General features: G+C 38.6%; 1 protein-coding gene across 8 annotated transcripts in view; it reads left to right on the top strand.

The window, feature by feature from the left end:
- myripb (myosin VIIA and Rab interacting protein b) overlaps positions 1–23,568 on the top strand; it is a 112,177-nt gene that overhangs the window by 68,936 nt on the left and 19,673 nt on the right. For all 8 annotated transcript variants that reach the window (XM_011488855.4, XM_011488853.4, XM_011488854.4 and 5 more), the window contains exons 4-5: positions 14,425–14,561; positions 22,117–22,197. In XM_011488855.4, coding sequence (XP_011487157.2) covers positions 14,425–14,561; positions 22,117–22,197 — 218 coding nt within the window. The remainder of the gene's footprint in view (positions 1–14,424; positions 14,562–22,116; positions 22,198–23,568) is intronic.

Raw genomic sequence — 23,568 nt, 5'->3', positions numbered from 1 at the left:
GCTGCTCAGCAAGTGGGTTCGGGTCAAAGGTGGGTGACGAGAGCGGCAATGGCACCTAGACCTGGGCGCCAAGGATGGGTGGCAAGGGCGGGTAGCGCCTGTAGGCCATACAAAGCCGCTCGTGGCTTTAATTTCAGCTGTATTCACTGCATGTACTGTGTGCACACTGACCTCTTTTTCCTCTAAGTATTTGAGAAGATAACCTTGCGTTCTGCAGTCAGCATGCTCAAAGGTCATAGATAATGACCAAAAACAATTGCAGCTGAGAGAGTATGTGTCTGTCAGTGCCCCCTTCCCCCTCATTTGCCATTTCTTTGCAATACCCAGTGTGACGGCATCCACATGAATATTGCAGTGGTTCTCTGCCGTGGCCTGTGTCACAGTGTTCATGAGTGCTGGCATAAAGAGAAAAGCTCAAAAGTTCTTGTGCGTGATCAAGAACAAGCTAGATCATTTGCCAAGTCTGAAACCCAGATTTCTTGTGTTTACATCCATGAGCCCTCAAGCTTGTAAACACACAGGATCTTCACAATAATCTGTCAGAGAGAAAATGCTTATGGCACAGCTTGCGGTGCCTTGGGGATGCTTTAGCTTCATGCTCATCTGATGCTGATGCAGGGCGGTTCATCTTAATGAGGCTTTCATGCCAATTAGAAAAAGCATAGATTGCCCTAATTGCAGTATGACTTTATCAGAAATTTGGTTTGGAGTTGAATCCATTCATGCTGTGGTAAATACGCAGAGCAGAGATGACTGCCATAGGGCGGGTCTGCTGTTAAATTGTGCTGTTTTTCATCTGTCGCAAACAAAAACTCATCAAAAACTTAAACTGTGGCAGATGCCAAGACAGAGAACCACTGCATCATAGCATCTATCTTTATGCTTAGCCCGTTATCTTCCTCTCAACTTCACACGTCACCATTCCTTCTTCAACTCCTGTCACACAACCACCAGCCTTGTACACAAGCTTTACTTGGCTGCACTGTCACAGTAACAGGATTTGTGGACACAGGCTTATGACTGAACTGATCAGAATAAAGATAATACTTGACAAATATGCTTGCAACTTAAGTTTTAAAAAAATATTTTTTCTTCCCTGTTTTTGGAAAATGAGCCATTCTTTCCTCTGCTTTCCCATCGATCTCTGCCACCGCAAAATCCCTGATGACACAGAGAAAAATGGGCACACATATATATGTGGAAAGAATGGATGAGTAAGAGCGCATGAATCTGATGAGTTTTTGTTTGTGTTCTGTGGGCCCAGCATCAAAGGGCCATTGTCATCTGTCTTCCACAAACTGTTGGCCAGACAGGCCTATTTGTTCTGTAGCCTTGTGTGCGCGCTTCATTTCCTATAGTCGCATTTGCTTTTATATTTACCTGAACCCTCCTTAAACCTTTTACAAAATAAAGGCAATAAAAATGACTAAATGCAGCAGTTCCCCAGTGATGGTGAACTTGTTATGGTAATTTGTCAATCTAACGTGGGACATTTTTGAAGCAGGGTGACACCAGAGGAACAACTTTGCCTTGTTGTAAAGTTAAAATGAAATGATCTTCAGCTCATAATGCAGGTGGATCATTTTTTACCTATAAGTCTTGAAACGTAAAGCATTTTCTTCATTTTCCAGCCCTGTGAGCTTAAATAGAAGACTGTTCAAGTGTGCATTGTGTCATATCAGTCTATTCTTAAGGATTATATAGGCCAGTGTGGCTGCATTCCTTACATGACACAGTTATTCTTAGATCCTGCTGTTAAAATGTTGCTTTATGGTAAAACCTGCAGGAGACAAGCCTGAGAGCCTCGTCTCACACTGCCTCATTTACAGACATCCTCAGTTATTTTACTTTAACAATTTAACTGCACAAGATCCTGTCTTTCTGCCAGTTTTATCAATTGTTGTAATTTATATAAAAAAAACTGCTTTGTTGTGGGAAACACCTTTTTAACAAATTCCTTAATGCACTTATCGTCCAACTCCTTAAAATTTAATGCACACTTGTTTATTTCAATAGAAAAATGGTGATTTGTTTGGTTTTAAAGCTAAATATATTTTCAAATTACAGGGAAACAAAAACAGAACTAGATAGTAAATGAAAATTATGCTAAGGTCAATACATAATATGAATAATATTAAATCACACAGAATTCTGCTCTTCTTTATGTGCAAAGATAGCGTTGGCAACAAAAACTAGGGCTATCAACCTATTTGTTGAATTTGAATAAATTCAAATTGATCAAATTAATTTGTAGTTACTTGATTTTAAATAGACAATGTTTGCCATTTACTGTCATTAGTAAATTTAACTAATAGTATTAAATTTTACGAATTACCAAACCCTAGTTGTCAATTATTGATTATTTCCACAAACCTTTCATTTTTTAACTGAACATTAGGTTTCAAAACCATCTTTAAATAATTCGGCAATGAAATTTTTAAGTTTTTATTTTGTTTCATTTGTGCCAACATAAGATTTTTGTTCTATCTTCATCCATTATTTTCATTATTTTCGTAATTCGTTTTCCGCAGTTGTTTGTTTTTTGTAGTGGAAAAAGTCTGATGGAAGTTAATTCCCCAGCCTTTGTCTGTGTGTGATGTATTTCAGTCATTAGTTTCCCAATTGGTGGGAGTGTAACATGATCACTCAATTATTGGTTTATTGGCTGACTTTTTTGTGTGCTCTGCTTTTTTTTACACTGAAACAGCAGTGTGTTGCCCACAAAAAAAGAAGAAAACATCAACAAAAAAACACATCAAAAATTATCAGATACAATGGGAATGTGACACAAGGATTTTGTTTAAAAGCTTGAAACACTCCAGGGTTGCACAACTTATTGACAATTACAATATGTGTACATTTTAAAAACTAAAGCTTTTTTTGCAGTGTGGCATCAAACTGTTGGTAGAAGGACTTTAACATCTATCCATCCATCTATCTTCTGAACTCGCAGGATCCCTTTTGAGGTCACAGGGTTGCTGGAGCCAATCCGGATACTGCCGAGTAAAGGCGGGGTACACCTTAAACAGGTTGCTAGTCTGTCGGAGGGCAACACAACCACTCATGCACAAATAGGGGGACTCAGAGATACCAATTAACCTATGAAGCATGTTTTTGGAACTGTGGGAGGAAGTCAGAGAAAAACCCACACATGCATGGAGAGAACATGAAAACTCCTCACAGAAGAGCCCAGCCGGGGTTTGAATCAGAGCTTCCTCAGTGTGGGGCAAGAACGCTGACTCTGTGCCAAAATTTAAACTGTGAAAATGTATTCTATTGATACAAATTCATTTGAACTATAAAAATTTTTTAAAAATGTGCTGTAGACAGTTTTTGAAACCGCTAACCTTCATAACACAATTCTTTTGTCTGCCTTAAATATCAGGCTGGAACATCTGGATCTGAGCCCATGACCTTTTTCCGAATGCAGTGTTCTTCCTCAGTTAGAAGAAATCATGCTTTCCTTGCATATCACGAACACACATTCATGCACTTTTCTTTTTTCTCTTTTCCTTTAAACATCCATTTCATATGGTTTTTATAGGGTGAAATGTGCTTCGAAAAGGGCTTCTAAAAATAGCCCACAATGCCTGGCATCCATGACACCAATAAGCACACTGACCTTCTCTCTTGACATGCTCACCATGCTTATCTTTCTTCGTTTCTTTGTATTTCCATCCATTATATTCTGCTCCATTGTTCCCTAATGTTGTTGTTTTTTTAGTTTGGATATTTTATGCTGCAGATGTCAGGCAGCCCCCCCCCGCTCTAATAGCCTCTTGGGGGTTCATCAAGCGTGTGTCTCGTAAATATGTTTTCTCTCCAGTTAGCTATACTGTCCTGTTTTATGTGTTCTCATTGTGTTATGTCAAAACCCTTTTTTACTTTTGTGGATTTCATTTCCTGATTGTCACTCCGGCGAGGTACAAAACCCAAAGCTCTTGCTCCTGCAGTCATCTGGAAAATAATGTCACCTTATATGTCACCATATTAATAATGTCACCTTTTGCATTTTTAACTTTTTCGCCAAGTGTTTTGTACTTCTAAAAACAACCAGCCATAAGTTTGGAAAACTTATTTGAAAAAAAAGGTTCATGTTTCATTGATCCAAAAAGAAAAACGTTGATTGATTTAAATCTTATCATAATAGTGACAATAACATACAAAATAGATGAGTGTATTTTCTTTACTAAGGGGTTAAGTACGACTTGATGGCTCCTTCTGGATTGTGGTCCGTGAGAAATCAATGCAAATGGCTCTTCAAGTGTTGAAGGTTGCAGACCCCTGCCCTAAATGTGGTGGCAAACAGCAATGCACACAGGCCTTTTGGGGTGCCCTAAAACCATATGAGAAATGCATAAGTGCTTAAATAAGTTTTAATACATTGCTAACCAATCTGCATTCTAAACTGACCCTAGTGCACTGAAAAAATGAGGCCACATTTTATTTACTGTTAACAGAGGGAATTGTTTTGGTGCTCTTAGCTCATTTTCTCAAATCCTTGATTACTTCACTGATTGGGTTTTCTGTTTCGGTTGGATCGCTACTTTTCTTATTAAGGTTTTTTTGGTTTTTAATCAATCTTTTTGTTCAACTTAGAATTTGTTTGTCCACTCAGTCACAGTCCTGCTAAGTTTCCTCTGACAATAATATACAGCTGTTTACTAGATAAGCGTAGCCTATTTAGAAGTCTGGCTTTCATTATGTTCATTTTAAATGTGCTGTAACATCCTTTTGTTCTAATGTGAATATGGTTATGTTTCTCACATTTTAAGTTTAGTTATTTTTAATGAAATTGTTTGTTTTTTTTATACCAGCAAGGTTTCTTTTCCAGAAATTTGTTTTGGTTTGAATTTGACTTAACACACCTCACTCTTTCATGTCACACTATTCTTTTTTGTTCCATCCTGAAGCAATTTTGTAGTTTGGTCAATATATGTCACTAGTTTCAGTGCATCAGGAGCTTCACAACTCTGAACCATTTCAATACGATTTGATTCCTTTTGGTTTTGTGGTTCAGAAAGCTTTGGTTTCTCCATCACTAGTGGAAACTCAAATGTTTCAGAAATAAATACAGCACATAACAAAACCTTGAAACAAAGAAAAAAGTGACTAATCAGATAACCTAAAGGACAGACACTTAAATGCACTGACGGAAATTGCCTAAAATGAAAACAGCTGCGGATGATTATCAACCTGAACCTGGTGTGATTGACAGCAGGAAGGGCCCAATTCTCACAAAAAGCTTGATTTATTTTTTGTTTATTCAGAATTTCATGAATTGAGTTATTTAACCGTGGAGAACACAAAGGCAATTGTCTTTAGGGTTTTTAAAGTTGATTTAACAACAATTTGATTTAACAAATTTGGGTTTTGCTGTTTTTTTTGGTAAGTAGTAATTAACAACAGCCGAAAAATGAAAAACATAAAAATAAAAAATAGAAGGAAAACTACATACAATAATTTCTTTTAACTTAACAAACAAAAAACAAAGACGAGGGCCAAATTTGAGTCTGTAGGTTCTCCAGCTAATATGCGCTACAGTGCATATAAATGTGTTTGTTTATATTTAGTGGCAAATTTGATGTGAATATCAAGGGCATTGAAGAGGAAACGGGGCTGGGTCTTTCAGCATGACAACAATCCCAAATACACTGCCTGGGTAACGAGGGACTGGCTTCAGAAAAAGCATTTCAAGGTCATGGGGTGGCCCAGCCGTTCTATGGATCTCAACCTCAGTGAAAATCTTTCGAGGGAGTTGAAAGTCTGTGTTGCCTGGCAACAGCCCCAAAACATCACTGCTCTAGAGGAGATCTGCATGGAGGAATGGGCCAAAATACCAGCAACAGTTTGTAAAAACCTTGTGAAGACTTGCAGAAAACGATTGACAGCTGTCATTGCCAACAAAGGGTATATGACAAAGAACTGAGTTGAACTTTTGTTATTGACCAAATATTTATTTTCCACCATAACTTACAAATAAACTTTTTAAGTGGGAGAACTTGCACAATTGGTGGTGACTATATACTTTTTTGCCCCATTGAACATCTTTAAGATGACATTTTTGCTAAAGTTCGAAGTCATTACTCCTCTGAGCCTGTTGTTTTTGTCTGTCGCTGTTGACGTTTTCACTTGGGACTGCACGTGATTTGCTGGAGTAGATTACCAAGCCTCCAGCAGAATCACAGCTTTTTCATTTTTCATGCCAAACAAACTTTTTAGAGGAATTCGTTGTACATCTAAAAGACCTGCAGCAAAGTAGATTAATAATGGCATTACTCAGGTTTTTCTTTGAAAACACATGAGAATTGTGGTTTGACTTGTTTCTTTCAAAGATTTTGTACAGGCTGCTGCATTCTCATAAAATGGAATTTGTCACTGATGTAAGTTAGAGTTGTGCTTATTATCCAAAGCTGCTGGAATGAGCTCATTAAAAAGATTTGCTCCATGAATGCATTCACAGACCTGTTAGAGTCTTGACCCGAGCTCGGACAGTGTAGCTCCGCTTACTGACCAGATGGATGCCTGAATGATGCAGAGTCTTCTTTTATGAATCTCTGTTTATATTTTGATATATTACAGTTTATGTTCTGCATGAAAGCTGTTTTTTAAAGACCTAATTAAATTTAATTGAGTTTTAGAGGAAAAGCTGATAAACTTGTGGATTTTTTGTATTAGTTCACCAGTTAAGCCTTTGATTTACTTGTTTGCCTTCACCATTTAAATGAGCTTAATGGGAAATAGCCTGTGTTTGAGTGCCATTCTGCAAATTAGCTAGAAAACTTGTCCAATCAGAGACTGAATTCGATAGCAATGTAACGTTTATTCTAAATATGGACGACCCAACCCTTGGACAATTGATTATGGAGGAAAAATTAAAAATAGTGGTTTGTGCCCAGCTGGAGTTATATGAAACCAAGTCTTTTAAATATCAGAAAAGAACTGTGAAATAAAAAGACAGGAGTAAGATTCAAGAGATTTGCACCAAACCTCTTCCTGTAGGGGGCAAACGTGCTTGTAATCAGTAGCAAATAAAAAAAAGTACCTTCCGTAGTTCACCTCAAATAATGTTTCTGTTCAATTTTTCCCTAAAAAAAAAAGATAATTTCTTTTCTAACCAAAACCCCAAGTGTCTCTACAGACATTCAAAAAATTTTAATAACTGATCACGTCAGTATTTGTCATAATGTGAGGGGCAGGATAAAATCCAAAAGCCCAGTGTTGCAGGGATGCACACCTCAGTTAGGTGGGACTTAGGAGTTTGTAATTCACTTTAGTCTTCCTCTCAGAACTGAGCATGTGAGCACTTTGTCCCAGGATAACTAATTGCCTCAGTGCTGTGCTCCGAGCTGTCCCGACTGAAGAGACATTCATCTGTTACACAGCGGGTGATGAAGGTCTAAAGAGAGGCGGGTTGTAAAGATTCAGACAGTCATTAAACAAGGAAGTGAGGGTGTTCTATGAAAGCTGTGGGTCTTTAAAGGAAGAGCTACTGTATAAAAGGATGAGGCGGAAGAGTGAAGGGCTTCATGGCTGCCTGGAGGTGTTCTGTTAAATTTGACCTTTTTTAGGAAACAGGTGAGCAACTGTCAATATGAAATACAATCCAAATACAAATCCTGGTTGGGACCCTTCTGTGTGGAATTTGAATGTTCTCCCCATGGATGCATGGGTTATCTCTGGGCACTCTGGCTTCTTCCCACAGCTCAAAAATATGCTTCAGAGGTTGATCTGTTACTTCAACATTCATTCTTGCAGTAGTCCAAAAATGTTATTTTGAATATTTTAATCTAATTGCAATTTTTTTTTGCTAATTCCCCTTCTGCCTATCAAACACACGGCTGGCTAATCCTGGTCTCGGCAGGTTACACTTGAGGTTTTTCCAACGTGTGCTCAGAATATCCTCTGAAAGTAGCATACCAAATCAATAATGGGGGAGAAAATGGGGGAGAAAAAGAACAACATGGTCATGAGAGAAACACAGAACATTTTTTAGATTCTCTTTATGGCAACAAATAACAATAAAGTAGGCTAATAATCTTACCTTGAAACACGGAAATTGTGATAAGTGTACACCAAAGGGATCTTATTTTTGGAAAATGCTCTCCACATCATCACAAAGACAAAGACAGTTAATCAATATTTTTGCTGCTGTCTAGAAACATCCAATATGCGACGACTGCTGGATAAGAGCATTGTTTTTGTTTTCCGAGGGCCACACACTCTTTAAATCAGAGCGACAGGTCAGACAGTCTATGACCTGGTTGGCAGCATGTGTCACAATCATTGGCCCACATCCTTCTTTTCTTCCCCTCCAGTCGTCTCTGCTAATGACCATATTTGAAAGTTTTTTAGGGGTGTTTGATTTGAAAAGCTGCCTAAAGCATATTTCCCCATTTACATCTCTGTACTGTCATTTTTTTCCCTCAGTTGCAGATGTGGCATAAATTAGTTAACATCAGCATCTCTTCAGTTATGTGGACTGTGTTTGTTGGTGTGTTCTTAGCAAACACACAGAGCATAATCTGAATAATAGAACGGGTAACAGGGTTGCTTTTAGGGTTCTGATTTAATTTGCAATTTACCAGTATTTTATCTAAAACAAAGATGATTTTAAGAAAAATACTCTACAAAAATCCCAAATTACCATGTGAGTTTTTTTATGTGTTTCTTTAAGTGAATATGAGACATAGCATCAGCTTTGTGCTACAGCAAAGATATGTACATTTTTAATCATATTTAATGTTCCAAGAGTGCCAGTAAACACCCACTTCATGTAAGTGTTGCTTTTCTGTCCTTCTATTTTGCGGCAGATTCACTCCTATAGGTAAAGGCGTCTTAGAACACTAAAAAGATTCTTGTTTGGTCAGAAGTTGCAGTTTAAAGATATCTTACAACGCTAAAAGTCAAACATCTAGAATAGAAAAGATTATTTTGATATATAATGATCATAATTCACAATAGGTACCCACTGTTTAGGCCAGATGAACTTAAAGTACTAAAAAACGTTTGTTTTTTTTTAAAGACAGGCAATTAGAATTTTTTTTTTACCAATTTATAGAATAAAACAAAACATTCACAAACTTTAAACACAATAAAGCTCGAAATTATTTAGGTTTTTGTACATGATTGTTAAAGTCCCTTCTTTTCTTCTTATTTCCTTTTCCTATTTCTGAAAAAAATGCGTTACTTTGTTCCAAGTTGTTGTAATGACTGGAATTGGGTAAAAAAAAATAACAATAAAATACTGTCAGACCTCACAGCTCAAGAGCCTCCCAATCTTCAGGCACTTTGATGTAACCCTGCAGCTGAAAGCAGCTTATTATTTTCTTTCATTATCAAGATCAGCCAGTTACACACAAACATTGTCTGTGGAGAACACAGTTTGTTTGATGTCCTGTTATCCACCACCACAGCTTTCTTTCCTCTCTCTGTACTCTCTTCTCTCTGCAGAAGCTTCAACAGAAGCTGAACCAATTCATTAGAAAGGCCCGAAAAAGTCAATTATGGTAATAGTTCTCTTTGCTGGAGGGCTTTGAAACTTAACAAATCAGGTGCTTTTTATTGCACTGCTTTACATAGGTCCATATATTTTATTTAGGCATCATTTACATCTGCAAATTTGTCCTGTGAAGTAAAGAGGGCAACACGGCCTTGGATAAGAGGACCGGGCAAGCAGGGAGGCGGCGGTTCCACAAGGAGCTGAGTGAAGTGATGATAGAGGAAGGGTAAGCTGCTGTCAGGGGACCATCCACAGGAATTCCTCTCACTTATTCATACAGCAGCCAAGCATTGGGACATCTCCCAGCCTCATTATGAAATCTGTATTTGCAGAAGCTCATAGAACAGACAAGCTCTTGCTTGAAAGCCTCAGCTTATCCACTTCACTCTCCTCCCCTCTTCAGTTCTTTTCTGGATCAGGTCACCCAAGGGAGGAGATGTCAAACTCCATTCACTTAGGCACCTCTCCCACTGTCCCAAATTGATTTAGCTTTTTTTCTGTGTACTTTTTTTCAAGTTTGTCCTGCTGGTATGAAAGGAAAATGCCTGTCTTGATTTATGTATTTTGTTTAGTTTTTTTCTGGTCAGACATTGGATTAACAGCTGAATTGAAGCTAATCTGCATTTGAGGATGACCACATACAGTTTAAATTTTGCCCAGGTAGGATAACTGCCTCATGGAACATGGATAAGATTGTTGTTACCACTTTATCGATAAAAAGAAAACCCTTTTAATGGTCACAGAAATATTGCAAACCTGTCATGTGTAACCATCAACAAATAAAATTAGATGTTGCTGTCACAGAACAAGCAGACGGCTGGTTCCAACTGCAGAAGGTTGGCGAGATTCGGGCCAGGCGGCAGGCAAACAGTGTCAGACAAAACAAGGTCAGGAAATCAGAAGATCAGGTACAGATATAACGCTTGGTAATGCAGGCAGAGTGGCACAAACAATCCTTCACACTGAGTGAGGCTCAGTACAGTGCTTAAGTATACTGTGAGTTATTGCAAATGAAAGTCAGGTATGTGGCTTCTAGAAACTGTGCGCCGGGGTTGCTGGGAGATGAAGTGCCCTCAGAAATCTGCAGACGGTCCCTGCTGGTGATCAGAGGAGGAGACAGAGCTCTGACTTCTGACAGTTGTTTTGACATTTTTTATATAAAGCAAAAAGAAAAAGATCCTATGTTTCAAGTTTTTAATAAACCTTATTCACTAAAATAATAGAAAACTATTCAAAATTGAAAATCAGAAATGTTATCTTTTTGATTTTTCTACGTGTCTGTTTTGAAGTTGGTTCATTTTCTCCATCATGGTCTTAAAGCCCTGTAATTTGTATTTCACTTCCGTCCAACGCCACCTCAGCCTCTTAACTCTCTTCCAGATTCATTCCTTTTTTCGTCCTCAGGCTCAGATGGAAATATAAAGACAGCCCGTCCTCCACACTGGAGCTCGGCCACAAACATTAAAGTGACTGGGTTGACCCGTGGCATCAAATTAGAGAGCTGAATCTATGGAGCAGCCCAGATGATAGAGGCAGAGGATAATAAATCCCGGGGAAGGAAAGAGTGGAAGGAAGTTAAGAAGGAGGGAGGAGGGATAAATGTGGCAGCTCATTCAGCCTCAGGGCCACTCAGGATTCCTTTATTAGCATGGTTACTTCCACTCACTTCCTTTCACAACCCTGCCTCTGCAGCAGAGGCATCAATGTGCACATATTTTATGAATCTATCACTTATAATGTACTCTTTTAAAATGTAAGCAGTGGAAATGATTGCTGCATGAACATAACATAAGTATATTTCTCTAAATATTGAGAGCTGGAATCACTGATGTTTGGACACAAGCAAAACTGCATGTATACCTTTTTTTGGTTTCTTGAGTAGCAAGTGCTGTTTGGTCTATATTTTTTTTGATTTGAAATGGTTTATTTCAAGCAATCAAATAGGAATAATACACAAACAATACAATCATCAGTTATACATTCATACAATAACTAATCAAACTTAGCATAATTAGACATAAAATTAAGTATTGCTTGAAAGGGAGTGGAAGGAAGCGAACTTATATAATCCCACCCCTGTTCTACTGTAACCATTTTATTAGATGATTTATCAATATCCGATGGGAACATATGATGGGAATGGACAGAAGCTGCAAAAAGCCAAAGGAAAAACAAGCAGACCAAGAGACTAAGATGAAATTTGGGAACATTTTAAGCAACCCTGTATTAAATGAAACGTATGAAAATCTCTGAGGTTCTTACGTCACCATTAGTTATGAATTTATCACTGCCTATGCAATGATGCACCTTTTTCCAAAGAAGAAGATGAATGAATGAATGAATGAATGAATGAATGAATGAATGAATGAATGAATGAATGAATGAATGAATGAATGAATGAATGAATGAATGAATGAATGAATGGTTTCCTATTGTGTTTTGTTTTGTTTATTTCTGGAAAATTTTCTGTCTTCTACTGAGCCCGTGTCCTGACATTAAGATATAAAAATATATCTTGTTCCCACAGATTATTATCTCGTTCGCACGAAATACTATTCCGTTCCCACAAGATACTATTGCGTTCCCTCGAAATACTATCCCGTTCCCTCGAAATGATTAACTCGTGCGAACGCAATAATTATGTCGTTCGAACGCAATAATTAATCCGTTCGAACGCAATAATTATTCACGTCATTCACGCAGATATGCTCTCTGTACGCCGGCAAAAGCCGCTTTCAGCGGTAACTTCCGTGTCTCTGTGACCCAAATTTGTTCAAAAAAGGAGCATGAAAAACAAAAATGATCACTTTATTACTGTCTCAATGAATATAAGAAAAATATCAAAAGATTTATGATAACTAGGCTGCTTTGTCATACGATAGCTCCTAGCTCCGCCGCAGAGCTCTTTGATGTATGCCTGCATTTGGGCAACTGGCTGGTCGGTTGACAGACAGACAGCTGATATTGTAGTTTAGGGTCGAATAGGAATAATAATATTCAGGACTTGTCTTTTATTAACTTTAGCAGTCAGTCGCTTTACATTAGAAGGCTATTAGGCTACATGCTAACTGACTAGCCGATCATATCCTGTTATTAATGTACGTCATAGATTTACAGCAGATACCTTCACATTTCTGTATGTGTGTGTCTCATTACATTGCATTGAAGACATGGAGGATGTTTAGAGAACATATTTATTTATTTTAAAAAGCACAAAAGCATCCATCGTATTCACGTTCATTCACATCTGGTACGCCCTCGTCATCTTGCTGCAAAAGCCGCTTCCTGCCGCTACTTCCGTGTCTCTGTGAGCATTCAATAGGGGTAAAAATAAAATAAAGAATGGTCGATCTGTTATTGTCTCGATGAAAATCTGAAAAATATATTAAGCTGGCTGCATCGCCTAAAGCACTTACCTTTAGATCGTAGCATAACAACAATAGCACAACGTCACGTTTCCCAGCATGCACAGCGGCCAATCATTGGTCTTGTTGTTTAACCTTGGTCACAGGGACACGGTGATTGGCCAATGATTTGCTGCAAAGCATGCTGGGAAACTTGATGTACTGCTATTTATTATTTATTTTTACCCCTATTGAATGCTCACAGAGACACGGAAGTAGCGGCAGGAAGCGGCTTTTGCACCAAGATGACCGGAGGGCGTACCAGATGTGAACGTGAATAGATGGATGCTTCTGTGCTTTTTAAAATAAATGAATCTGTTCTCTAAACATCCTCCGTGTCTTCAATGCAATGTAATGAGACACACACATACAGAAATGTGAAGGTATCTGCTGTAAATCTATGACGTAAATTAATAACAGGATCAATGATCGGCTAGTCAGTTAGCATGTATCCTTATAGCCTTCGAATGTAAAGCAACTGACTGCTAAAGTTAATAAAAGACAAGTCCTGAATATTATTATTCCTATTCGACCCTAAACTACAATATCAGCTGTCTGTCTGTCAACCGACCAGCCAGTTGCCCAAATGCCGGCATACATCAGAGAGCTCTGCGGTGGAGCTAGTAGTAGCCTAGCAGGAGCTATCGTATGACAAAGCAGCCTAGTTATCATAAATCTTTTGATATTTTTCTTATATTCATTGAGACGGTAATAAAGTGATCATTTTTGTTTTTCATATTCCTTTTTTGAACGAATATGGGTCACAGAGACACGGAAGTTACCGCTGAAAGCGGCTTAGTTTTGCCGGCGTACAGAGAGCATATCCCGGTGTATGACTTATGACATGAATAATTACTGCGTTTGAACGGATTAATTATTGCGTTCGAACGACATAATTATTGCGTTCGCACGAGTTAATCATTTCGAGGGAACGGAATAGTATTTTGAGGGAACGCAATAGTATCTTGTGGGAACGCAATAGTTATTTCGTGCGAACGACATAATAACTTGTGGGAACAAGATATTAATCTGTGGGAACAAGATATATTTTTATATCTTAATGTCAGGACACGGGCTCCGTAGTCTTCTGAGATGTTTCATTTTATTTTACTTCATTTAAAAAAAAAAATATTTCTTAAATGCAATGTTGTTTAATTTTTTTCATTGTTTTGCTTTTTTAATTGCCGTTGTGATCTCTATTCCGTTTTCCTGGGCTGAGTGATTTGTTGTGTGAGTTTCACTTCAGGGCCACCGTAAAACTCTTATTGCATTCAAAGAGTATTCCTTACAAACATTAAAACAAATAAATAAAATTACCCCAAAAAGTTCCTCTAAAATGCTTAAAATGAATACTTGACTTCATAAAAGGCCCCCCTGCGAGCATGTAATGTCTGTGGTTTGAAATCTGTTACGATTTTGGATAATTACCATAAACTCCAATTCCTGCCTGTTTGCTTGCCATCTGTTCCCTTTGACTCAAGGTTGTGTTTTCTGCTCTTCCTTCTGTCTTCTCTGCAGGATTTATAGGACACAGTCACTGGAATGGTATTATAACAATGTGAAGAGCCGCTTCAAGAGGTTTGGCAGTGCCAAGGTTTTGAAGACTTTGTACAGAAAGCACATCATTGAGAGAGGAGCGTTTTCTGATCTCCCAGGTTAGTTCTCTTTGATTAGCCTTGCACCATCTGCACCGACGTTTGTCACGTTTTTGTTCTTTGAGATCAAATTAATTGGTCGATTTGGCCATAAGAGGCCACTTTTTATGAAAAAAAAGAGCTAGATGAAGCTAAATTTCAGTTGATCTCCTGCTGGGAAACCTTCCGTGTCCCCAGTCTAGACCACCATCACTTAAGCGTTTTTTCAAGCTGCCCCCACATGTGAGGCCATGTTTTGACGCAGCTGCTTCATGATGCCTCTGCGGCTGACAAAGAGGCAATGTTTCATAACCTGATTCATGGGATTAGAGGGATGAAGAGAGGACGAATCAGGTCTGCGCTCAGGCACAACCGCGGATGAAGCTGATATGAAGGGATATTTGAGAATGCATCATCATGATAAAATGAGTTAAGTTTGCCCGGGATTTGTAAAGAGATTTGATTGCTCTTGGTAATATGGGCAAAAGGAAATAGTCTGTCATAGTAAATGATATCTGCTGTTATTAATCCAGTAAAAAAAAAAAAAGCTTTACTGATAAGCTTATTTTTGCTGTTGTCCACAAAATTTCCTCAAGATGGAGTGAATTTGATTGTTTCAGATAGTAGATAAAAAATAAGCACTTTTATTATATGGTATTAACTAAGAATTGCTGCTGAAGGAAAAAAAAAGTTAATTTCTTTATTTAAAAAAAGAGACTAAGAAAATGACTTACAGTTTTGTGTCATTGTTCTCCAAAAGTGAGGACTTAAACATCCTTCTGCAATACATCATTTCAATTAATTAAATTAAACCTTGATTATTCAAAGAAGCTGGTTGCTATCTACATTTAAAACCTTAATTTTTAATAAATTGTATGACACATGTTAGAATTGCACATTCCTAGTTCCCACAATTAAGTTTTCATTGTCATGGTTGACTTCTGGAAAAAATATTTCCCTTCTGAGTTTCTCCCTTCCTCCATATTCAGGGAGGATGGGGGATTATGAGACTCGGATGATGTTCTCCCAGCTTGCATGAGCCAAACAGACTGCTTTCTGTCTAATTCGCAAATGCATCCATCTCTGCTCCAAATAACAGGCAAACTGACCTGCCAGCTTTTTGGCAGTGCAGTTATGAATCTGCATAAGGTTGGCTTGTGAGAATTCCTCTTTAGGTTTGACTGGAGGTTTTATTTATGTGTAATTTGACAGTTTCATTTTAAATGAATCATAAAGTGGCGGCGAAATCAAACCAAAGACAACATGTGACCTTCAAACAAGCAAGGGAGGAGCGGTCAGCGAGCCATCTGGACCTTTTTTGTTCTGATTTCTCAGGTGGATGTGGAGGAGTGCTTTCCTGTCATGTTTGCGTTTTTGAGTCTACTCAAACAAAACTAGAATAGAGCGGCTCCTTTGGTGATAAAAGAAAAGAAAAAGCATCGGTTTGAGATCACAAGCTAACAAACAGGGTGGAGAAAAACTCTTTTCGCTTTTTTCAGAGATGCTAAGGAGGATCTCATTCCGTAAAGACTGTGATATGTGAAGTCTTTGATGGCTGCATAGCATGACATTTGGTGAATGGGGCTTATGTTGAACAATTCTCCAGCCTCCTGTTGGTTTGCAGAGATGTCCTTGTTTTCACTGTTTAGGGAGCTCAAAATGCAGACTGCCAGCATTTCTGAACGTTTCCTCTTTTAATTTATTTACACAAGCTATTAAAGTTAAAACGGATTACTTCCCTGTGTATCAAGACAGAAGGGATATATCATTAGGTGGTGGTGCCACATTTTGGCTAAGCCAGTGTAACTGTTTGTGTTTCACAAATGCAATGTTTTACATTTAAAAATGTAAAAAAGACAAAAAGGCAAGATTGGTTTAGCTTGTCCAAAGCAGCCACATGGTGGCTCTTTGTCTTTGACAAAAAATGCTAACAAATGGCTTGATGGCCACAAAAATATAAGTGATTCATATTTTTTTAAACAGTTAAGTGGGATTTTGCAGCTCTCACTGGGTTTTGGTCAGGAAAAAACTGGACCAAACGGCTCCTTTAATGTTATAGGTTGCAAACCCCTGGTCCAAAGCCCTTTGTATCTCTATGACCTGTAGCTGGACTCAAGCAAAATAGGAGCTGTGCACACAAGTGGGATCCATTACTTACCAGCTATAGAAATGATCTCAGGCTTTTGGTTTTGAGTGCAGAACCTCCAGCTACACATACACTGTGTCTCCAAATCTTCCACCACATTTTACATCAGTGAAGCGGGAGTAAAACTGGACACTTTTTGACGCTGTTGTCACTTTTGGGATTTTTATTCTTATGACTGTGTTTTAGGAAGGAGATGTGGAGAGCAGTGTTGTGCCTGGAAGGAATAGAGGGTGGAAAGTTAAACAGGAGCCTGAAGCTGCTGCTGTTCAAAGCCAACAGTGGAACTCAGATGCTGTAGACTTTTTCTTCTTTTTTTTCCCATCATGCATTTATGGATGTGAGGAATGAAAATGAACTAAAACCAAACACTTGGCACACACATTTGGTCCCCTTTGATCTAATTTTGAGGGCATTTAGGATTTTTAAGGATTGTTTGTTTTATTTGAAACCCTTGTGCTTCATCCCACTCTTTGTTTTGAAACTGCTAGAAATCATTAAATGTTGCAGCAGGTCCAGAACTCATTTCCCAGTTGTAAAGTTTGTGTTATAAAACAGTTTTTCCTTCATGCCAAGGTGTGTGTGGTATTGGCATTTTCGGTCCCTCCAGGCTTTTGTACGGGTTGTTTTTACCCTGCTCTTCCTCTGGTTAATGCATCAAAAAGATTAGTCCAATCAGGGCGAGTGACTTCGGCGGCTCTCTGAAAACATGAAAGTAGAACAGAGAAAGTTAATTACTGCAGACCTTTAATACTCCTTGATTTTGAATTTCTCTTCCATCATTTAAACTTTAAAGGTCAGGTTCCCCCTGTAGTCAATTAACGTCTTCACACACACACATGCTGTTTTTGCAATGCTGCAAATAACAAACAGTATGTATTTTAGATCACTTCTTCCATCAAGCATGATTATTACATTCAATCTCAGTGACGAATATGAATTTCATTTGCATCCCCTCAACAGAAAAACCTCAATTAAATTTATAACAATCAGTTTGTTTTTTCTCCTCTTCGAGCCAACTTGCTCTTTGTTCACTGACATCCTGTCTGCTCAGCCGTTGTTGTGAGGACTTTGTTTATGAGGCGGCGTGTGCTCCCCAGATGCTGCACTGTAATTGACAGCAAACCGTCTGGATTCCTTCACCCTCCTGCAGCAGCTGCTGCCACTCCAGCAATGTTGTTACCTCTCATTTATTATCACACTTTCATCTCTTTCCACTTCTTTTTCCTCGTACTCTGTACTTATGTCACTTTGTGTTTCAGTCCGCAATTCACAGTCTGTAGAAATGCCCTCCTGATGACTCCTCTCGTATGAAACAGTCCATTTAAGCCATATTTTTCAGGAATGTTAGCACTGGTTTAATCTGAGAGTCAAGATAAAGATGGATGAAGAGGTCAGGGCACAGGAACACTGAACAATGGGATGTACATCTTTATAATGCTGTACACTCACTCTTTTCTAACCTGAGCAAATGTGGACTAAGGCAACTAACTAAAACTGACTGTGGCCCCTGGCTCTCTGCCTGTTCAAGTCATGAATGATCTTTGTTGTTGTTGCTGCTGAGCTTAGAAAAGGTCAAAATGTAATTTATGAGTCTGTTTAGTCCAATAATAAGAAATGTAAACACATAAAAAAAGAGGTCACAAAAATCATAGTAACAATTACTTCAAGCAGGTAATGTTATTTTCCAGGCTCATTTGCAGTCCTGAAGACATGAACCTCTGATGCTTTTGCCACAAAGCCCATCAACTCTCACTTTGTGAGCTAGGAGGGGCAGCCTCACAACCTTACTTTACTACACCATCTTGATGCAGTTGATTTAGGTTTCCTCCAAGTTCTCTATGCTTAGTCCACTAAATAAAAAGGCTATAATTTGTCAAATAATATAATCAAATTAAACTTTTGATGAGAAAACACAGCAGGATTGCAAGAAACAAATGGTTGGTGCTTTTTTTCATTTAAGCTATAATTGTGTTCCCATTTCAGATTTCTCTTCATTTTTCTTTCTGTTGCGATGCTATACTAATTCATAATTAAACATTAGAAATCTTAAATTTCTGTTTTTGTAAATATGAATGTATTTGATGCATCTCTAGAACCCACTTTATTCCCTTTTGGGGTCATGGGGTTGCTGGAACCAACCCAGCAACTGTTGTGCAAAAGTGAGGTACATCCTGAACAGGTCACCAGCCTGTTGCAGGACCACACACTCATGCACACCAAGGGGAAATTTAGAGACACCAATCAACCTATAAAGCATGTTTTTGCACTGTGGGAGAGAGCCGAAGAGGCCACTCATGCTGAAGGAAAACATACGAACTCCATGCACACAGAAAGGACCCAGCCAGGACTACTGGCTAGCCACTACGTCAACGTGCAGCCATATTTGATTCATTTTAAAATAATTATTTTATTGTTTTCAAAATCCAACATGCAGACAAACTGAATTTAAGTGAACATCATGGCCTCTGTGGGTCCAGTAATGTATCACTGTTGTGCCTCACTAGTCACTGTGTGATAGCTGCCCTGACATATATGAGTCATAGGTGACCAACAGGCTTAAATGGAACGAATGGCAATTGACCAAGCAGCAAGTAGTGTCTCTTTTGGCTGTGAGTGTCACTATATAAAGCCTGTCTGTCTCCTGGCGTGAATCATTTCATCACCAGTAATCTTGCTTGATGTCTGACACGGCCCAAATGTTTTATCCCTCACATAAACCAGCTAGAGATGTCTTGTTGTAAAAAAGAAGACATCTAATCTGCCATTTGTGGAGACAAGCGTGTGTTAGGAAACGCTGTCAGACACTCGATCTGGCATCTCCCTTAGAGCTTTATTCTAAGCTGTTTCAGGTTAGTGGGGAGATTGATATCGGTTTAATGCCAATCTTTAAAAATATAATATGATTGCAAAAAACAGGTCTGTTGAAAAGAGTATAAATGACATGTATAAATGACTTTTGGAATGAGACTGGGTTGGATTTTCTGGGCCTTGTTTCTTTAAAAATACATTTATTTGTGCAGCCTTTTAATTAGCCATCTCCTATGGAATCAGGCTTCAGCTGGAAACCACAGTCTGTCCTGAAGCAGTGAGGAGTTTAGGTTAAAGTCCCACTTTTATCATCTTTGGATTGATTTTAAAGTTTTCCCAGTGGTCTTTTAACTATGAAAATGCCATTTTAGGCCAAAATAAATTTTTAAAAGTGTCATTTTCTAGGATATAGTTTCTGAGCGGAAGTGGTTCTTTGGAAATTGGTCTCTAAATTGTGGGCTGGACTATTGGCAGAGAGCAACCCTGCTCCTCTTCCCATCATCCATAACTGAGAGCTCTCTGTTTACATGCTAGCTTACAGCCCCTCACACTCCCGACCTATGATTCCTGGTGCAAAAAAAAAAAAAAGGCGAAGAATATTGGAGCTATCCAGCCGTACAGTTTTGAGCCAGATGCAGTGCAGACGAGGAAAACAAAGGCGTACATGGATCTAGTCGTCTACAAGTAGATGCAGTTTCAACTTTGAATGTAGAAACTGTGTCGGCCCCTCTAACATGAGCTTATTCCATAAGACAGGGGCTTGGTGGCTAAAGGCTCTATCTCCAACTGTGCTTTTAGAAATTCTAGGAACCACAAGCAGTCGTACATTTTGTGAGCCATGTTCTGTTTGGTTGGTAAGGCACTATGAGATCTTTAATATGGGACCATTTAAGGCCTTATAAGTTTGCAGGAGGATTTTGAACTTGATTCTAGATTCAACTGGAAGCCAGTGAAGTGAAGCTAACACACGAGGGATGTGTTCTCCTCTTCTAGTTCTTGACAACAATCTTGGCTGCTGCATTTTGAACAAGTGGAAGACTTTTTAAAGAACTTTTAGGACACGCTTCTAACAAAGAGTTCCAGTAATCCAGCCTAGACATAACAATTGCATGGATGAGTTTTTCAGCATCACTTTATATAATATATTTCTGATCTTAGCAGAGGAAAAGAAGCAGTTTTATAAGCCTGTGATATGTGAGCCTTAAATGATAAATCCTGGTTAAATAAAACCCCTAAATTTCTAACTGAGGAATTGGAGGCTATACTTCCAGGGAGACAATCTGGTCAGATAGAGCATCTCTCAGGTTTTTAGGACCTAGTATAATGACCTCTTTTATTCTCCGGGTATAGGAGGAGGTAATTAAATGTCTTCCAGGTTCTGATGTCTCTGATGCAGGCATTAAGTTTCTCCATTTGGTTATTCTGGTCAAGTGTAATGGATAACTACAACTGTGTATCGTCGGCATAACAGTGAAACTCATTGCTGTATTTCCTCTTTCCTAAGGGTAGCATGTAAATCATAAACAGGACGGGTCCTAGAACTGAGCCCTGTGGGACTCCATAGCAAATGAGAGGACTGTCCATTTAAATTAATAAACGGGTACCTACCAGAAAAATCAGATTCAAAGCATTGGGGGCAGATTCTCTGATCCCGATGTCATGCTCTAATCTCTGGAGTAAAATACCGTGGTCGATAGTGTGAAAGGCTGCACTGAGGTCTAACAGGACCAGAGATCTTCTGAGGTCAATAACAAGTCATTAGAGACTAGTGCAGTTTCAGTGCTATGGTGGGGTCTGTAGCCTGATGGAAAATCGTCAAAGTGGCTATTGTCCACAGAAGAAAGAAAAGAAAGAAAAAATCAAAGTGGGTTTTCATTTTTATTTTTAGGTCTGGATACCCAGCTGCAATTAAACAGGCTCAAAGTTGCAGCTGCAGCTTTTGCAGTCCATCCTCATGTTGGCCTTTTGTCAAAACATGTCAGCATGTTTATACCTGGTGTTACATGAGTCAAAATTAATTTACTACATTTCTGTTTGTCAAGCTGCATTTCTAATTACGCCATCTTCGGTTTTGCAGTCTTTCTAATTAAGTGGCCGTTGTAAAAATGTTGTACAGGGTAGAATTCTTGCAGGCCTTAATGGGTCACTGTGGGATTTTGTTTGTGAGTGTGGTTTTTTTGAGGTAGGGATTTCAAAACATTTTATTTCAAAAGGTCCTTTTGAAATAAAAAAGAGCAAATCCCAAGATGCTCTGGGTGTTACAAAAAAAACGATTTTCAATAGTTTTGATGTGTTTGTGTTTGAAAAAGTAGATAAATTAAATGATGAATCAAATTTCCCTTCAAGCTGTCACTTTGTTTTCTGTGCACAGTAAATATACAGAAATCCTCTGAGAACGGGATAGCAACCCATAAAATCAGTGAAACAAAAAACAGCTCTCGAGATAATACAATTGAGACATATTTGACAGCAGCAAGACATTTTGCTCCACTTTGTATAGTGTAGCCTACTTTTAACTTGTGGTGATGCTTTAATATCCAGTTTTGACGTGCAGAATTTTTATTCTAGCGACAGGCCTCAGAGTTAAAGTTTTCTCTTAAGATTTGATTGTCTGTGTTGCAGAAAGCAGCATTCAAGAGGGAAGCAACGACAATGATGGCAGCATCTGTGGCAGCGACTCTGCATTTTACAAGCACAGTGAAGGTGAGGGAAACTTCTAAAAGTTTTTAGTTTTTTAATGTTTTTACTGTTCCATCATTTCCTCAGTTGGACCTCTCCCTCTGGGTCGACTACTGTTCAGCTGCTGCTGCTCTGGATGGGGACCTGCATCACCTCTTAGTTGTGGTGGGGTGGTCCCCGCCTGTGATGCTGCATTTGGCTGGTTATGCGGCTGTTCACAGAGAGGGAGGTTCCAATTATCAGCGTTTCCAACATCTTGTTTTCGTGCTCAGCCTATTTCTCGTTGTCTTTCCCCATCAGTTAGGGGGTGGGAGGTGTGAAAGGAGTGGAGGTATGGGGAGGGGGGCCCTATTTTTTTTGTGCTTGTTTATTTTAATTGTCATGCTAGTTTTTATATTTTGTTTTGTTTTAATGTAAAGCACTTTGTGTTGTACTTTTATATGAAAAGTGCTTTATAAATAAAGTTTTGATTTGATTTGATTTGTAGCAGCCCTAACTAACACAGACACTTGACACAAATATATGTGTTTTCACCCTGAACAAACTAGATTAATTTAAGCGAAAACACTCCACTAACAATGCTCGAAGACTTGTTAATCTAATAGATTTTAACTCTATTAAAAAACAGGAAGCAACCATAATCTCATAAGATGCTGAAAAAGCATTTGATAGGGCGAAATTGGAAGTTTCTGCTTGCTGCTTTAGAAGAATTTGGGCTTGGTAAATCGATTATTAATTAGATAAAAATCCTGTATCACAATCCAAGTGCATCTGTCAAAACCAATGAACAAACCTCTGACAAGTTTTTCCTCCAAAGAGGCATCAGACAGCCGTGTCCACTGTCCCCCTCCCTCCTTTCGCTTTATTTTTTCCTTTTACAGCAGCTATAAGACAAAATAATGACATGGAAGAAATTAAAACATAAATCTTCCATCGTAAAATTAGTCCTAGCAACCAAAAGTCCAAACCCCTCAGCGGATTCAGTTTAAAACTCTTCATAGGACTCACTACAAAGGACAAAGGATGTTCAAGATGGGTCTCAGAGAATTATCTGCATGGACTGTGGCTCTGCACATCGGTCTCCTGGGTTTGGCAGAGGGTGTGTGAGGATCTGTCAACCTGGTTTGGTATCCCTATCACAGCTTCTCCATCTCTCTGTGTACTCGGTGATATGAGCGCCGTCAGTATAGAGGAAAGATCGAAATCCGTCATCTTTACTACCCTTTGCATTGCTAAAATAACAATCTTAGTTAATTGGAAGAGTAAAAACAGCATCAATTATAATCAATACCAGAACCAACTTTAGGATCATATCAGCTTGATGTTAATATCAACAGCTAACAAAAACAACTATATGTGTTTAGGTAAAGCCCATTGGTAAATAAAGAATTATGT

The sequence above is a fragment of the Oryzias latipes genome, chromosome 20 (genome assembly GCF_053564925.1).
Source record: "Oryzias latipes strain Hd-rR chromosome 20, Olatipes_Hd-rR_3.1".
Taxonomy (NCBI): domain Eukaryota; kingdom Metazoa; phylum Chordata; class Actinopteri; order Beloniformes; family Adrianichthyidae; genus Oryzias; species Oryzias latipes.
This window is presented reverse-complemented; position numbering and strand designations above follow the sequence as displayed.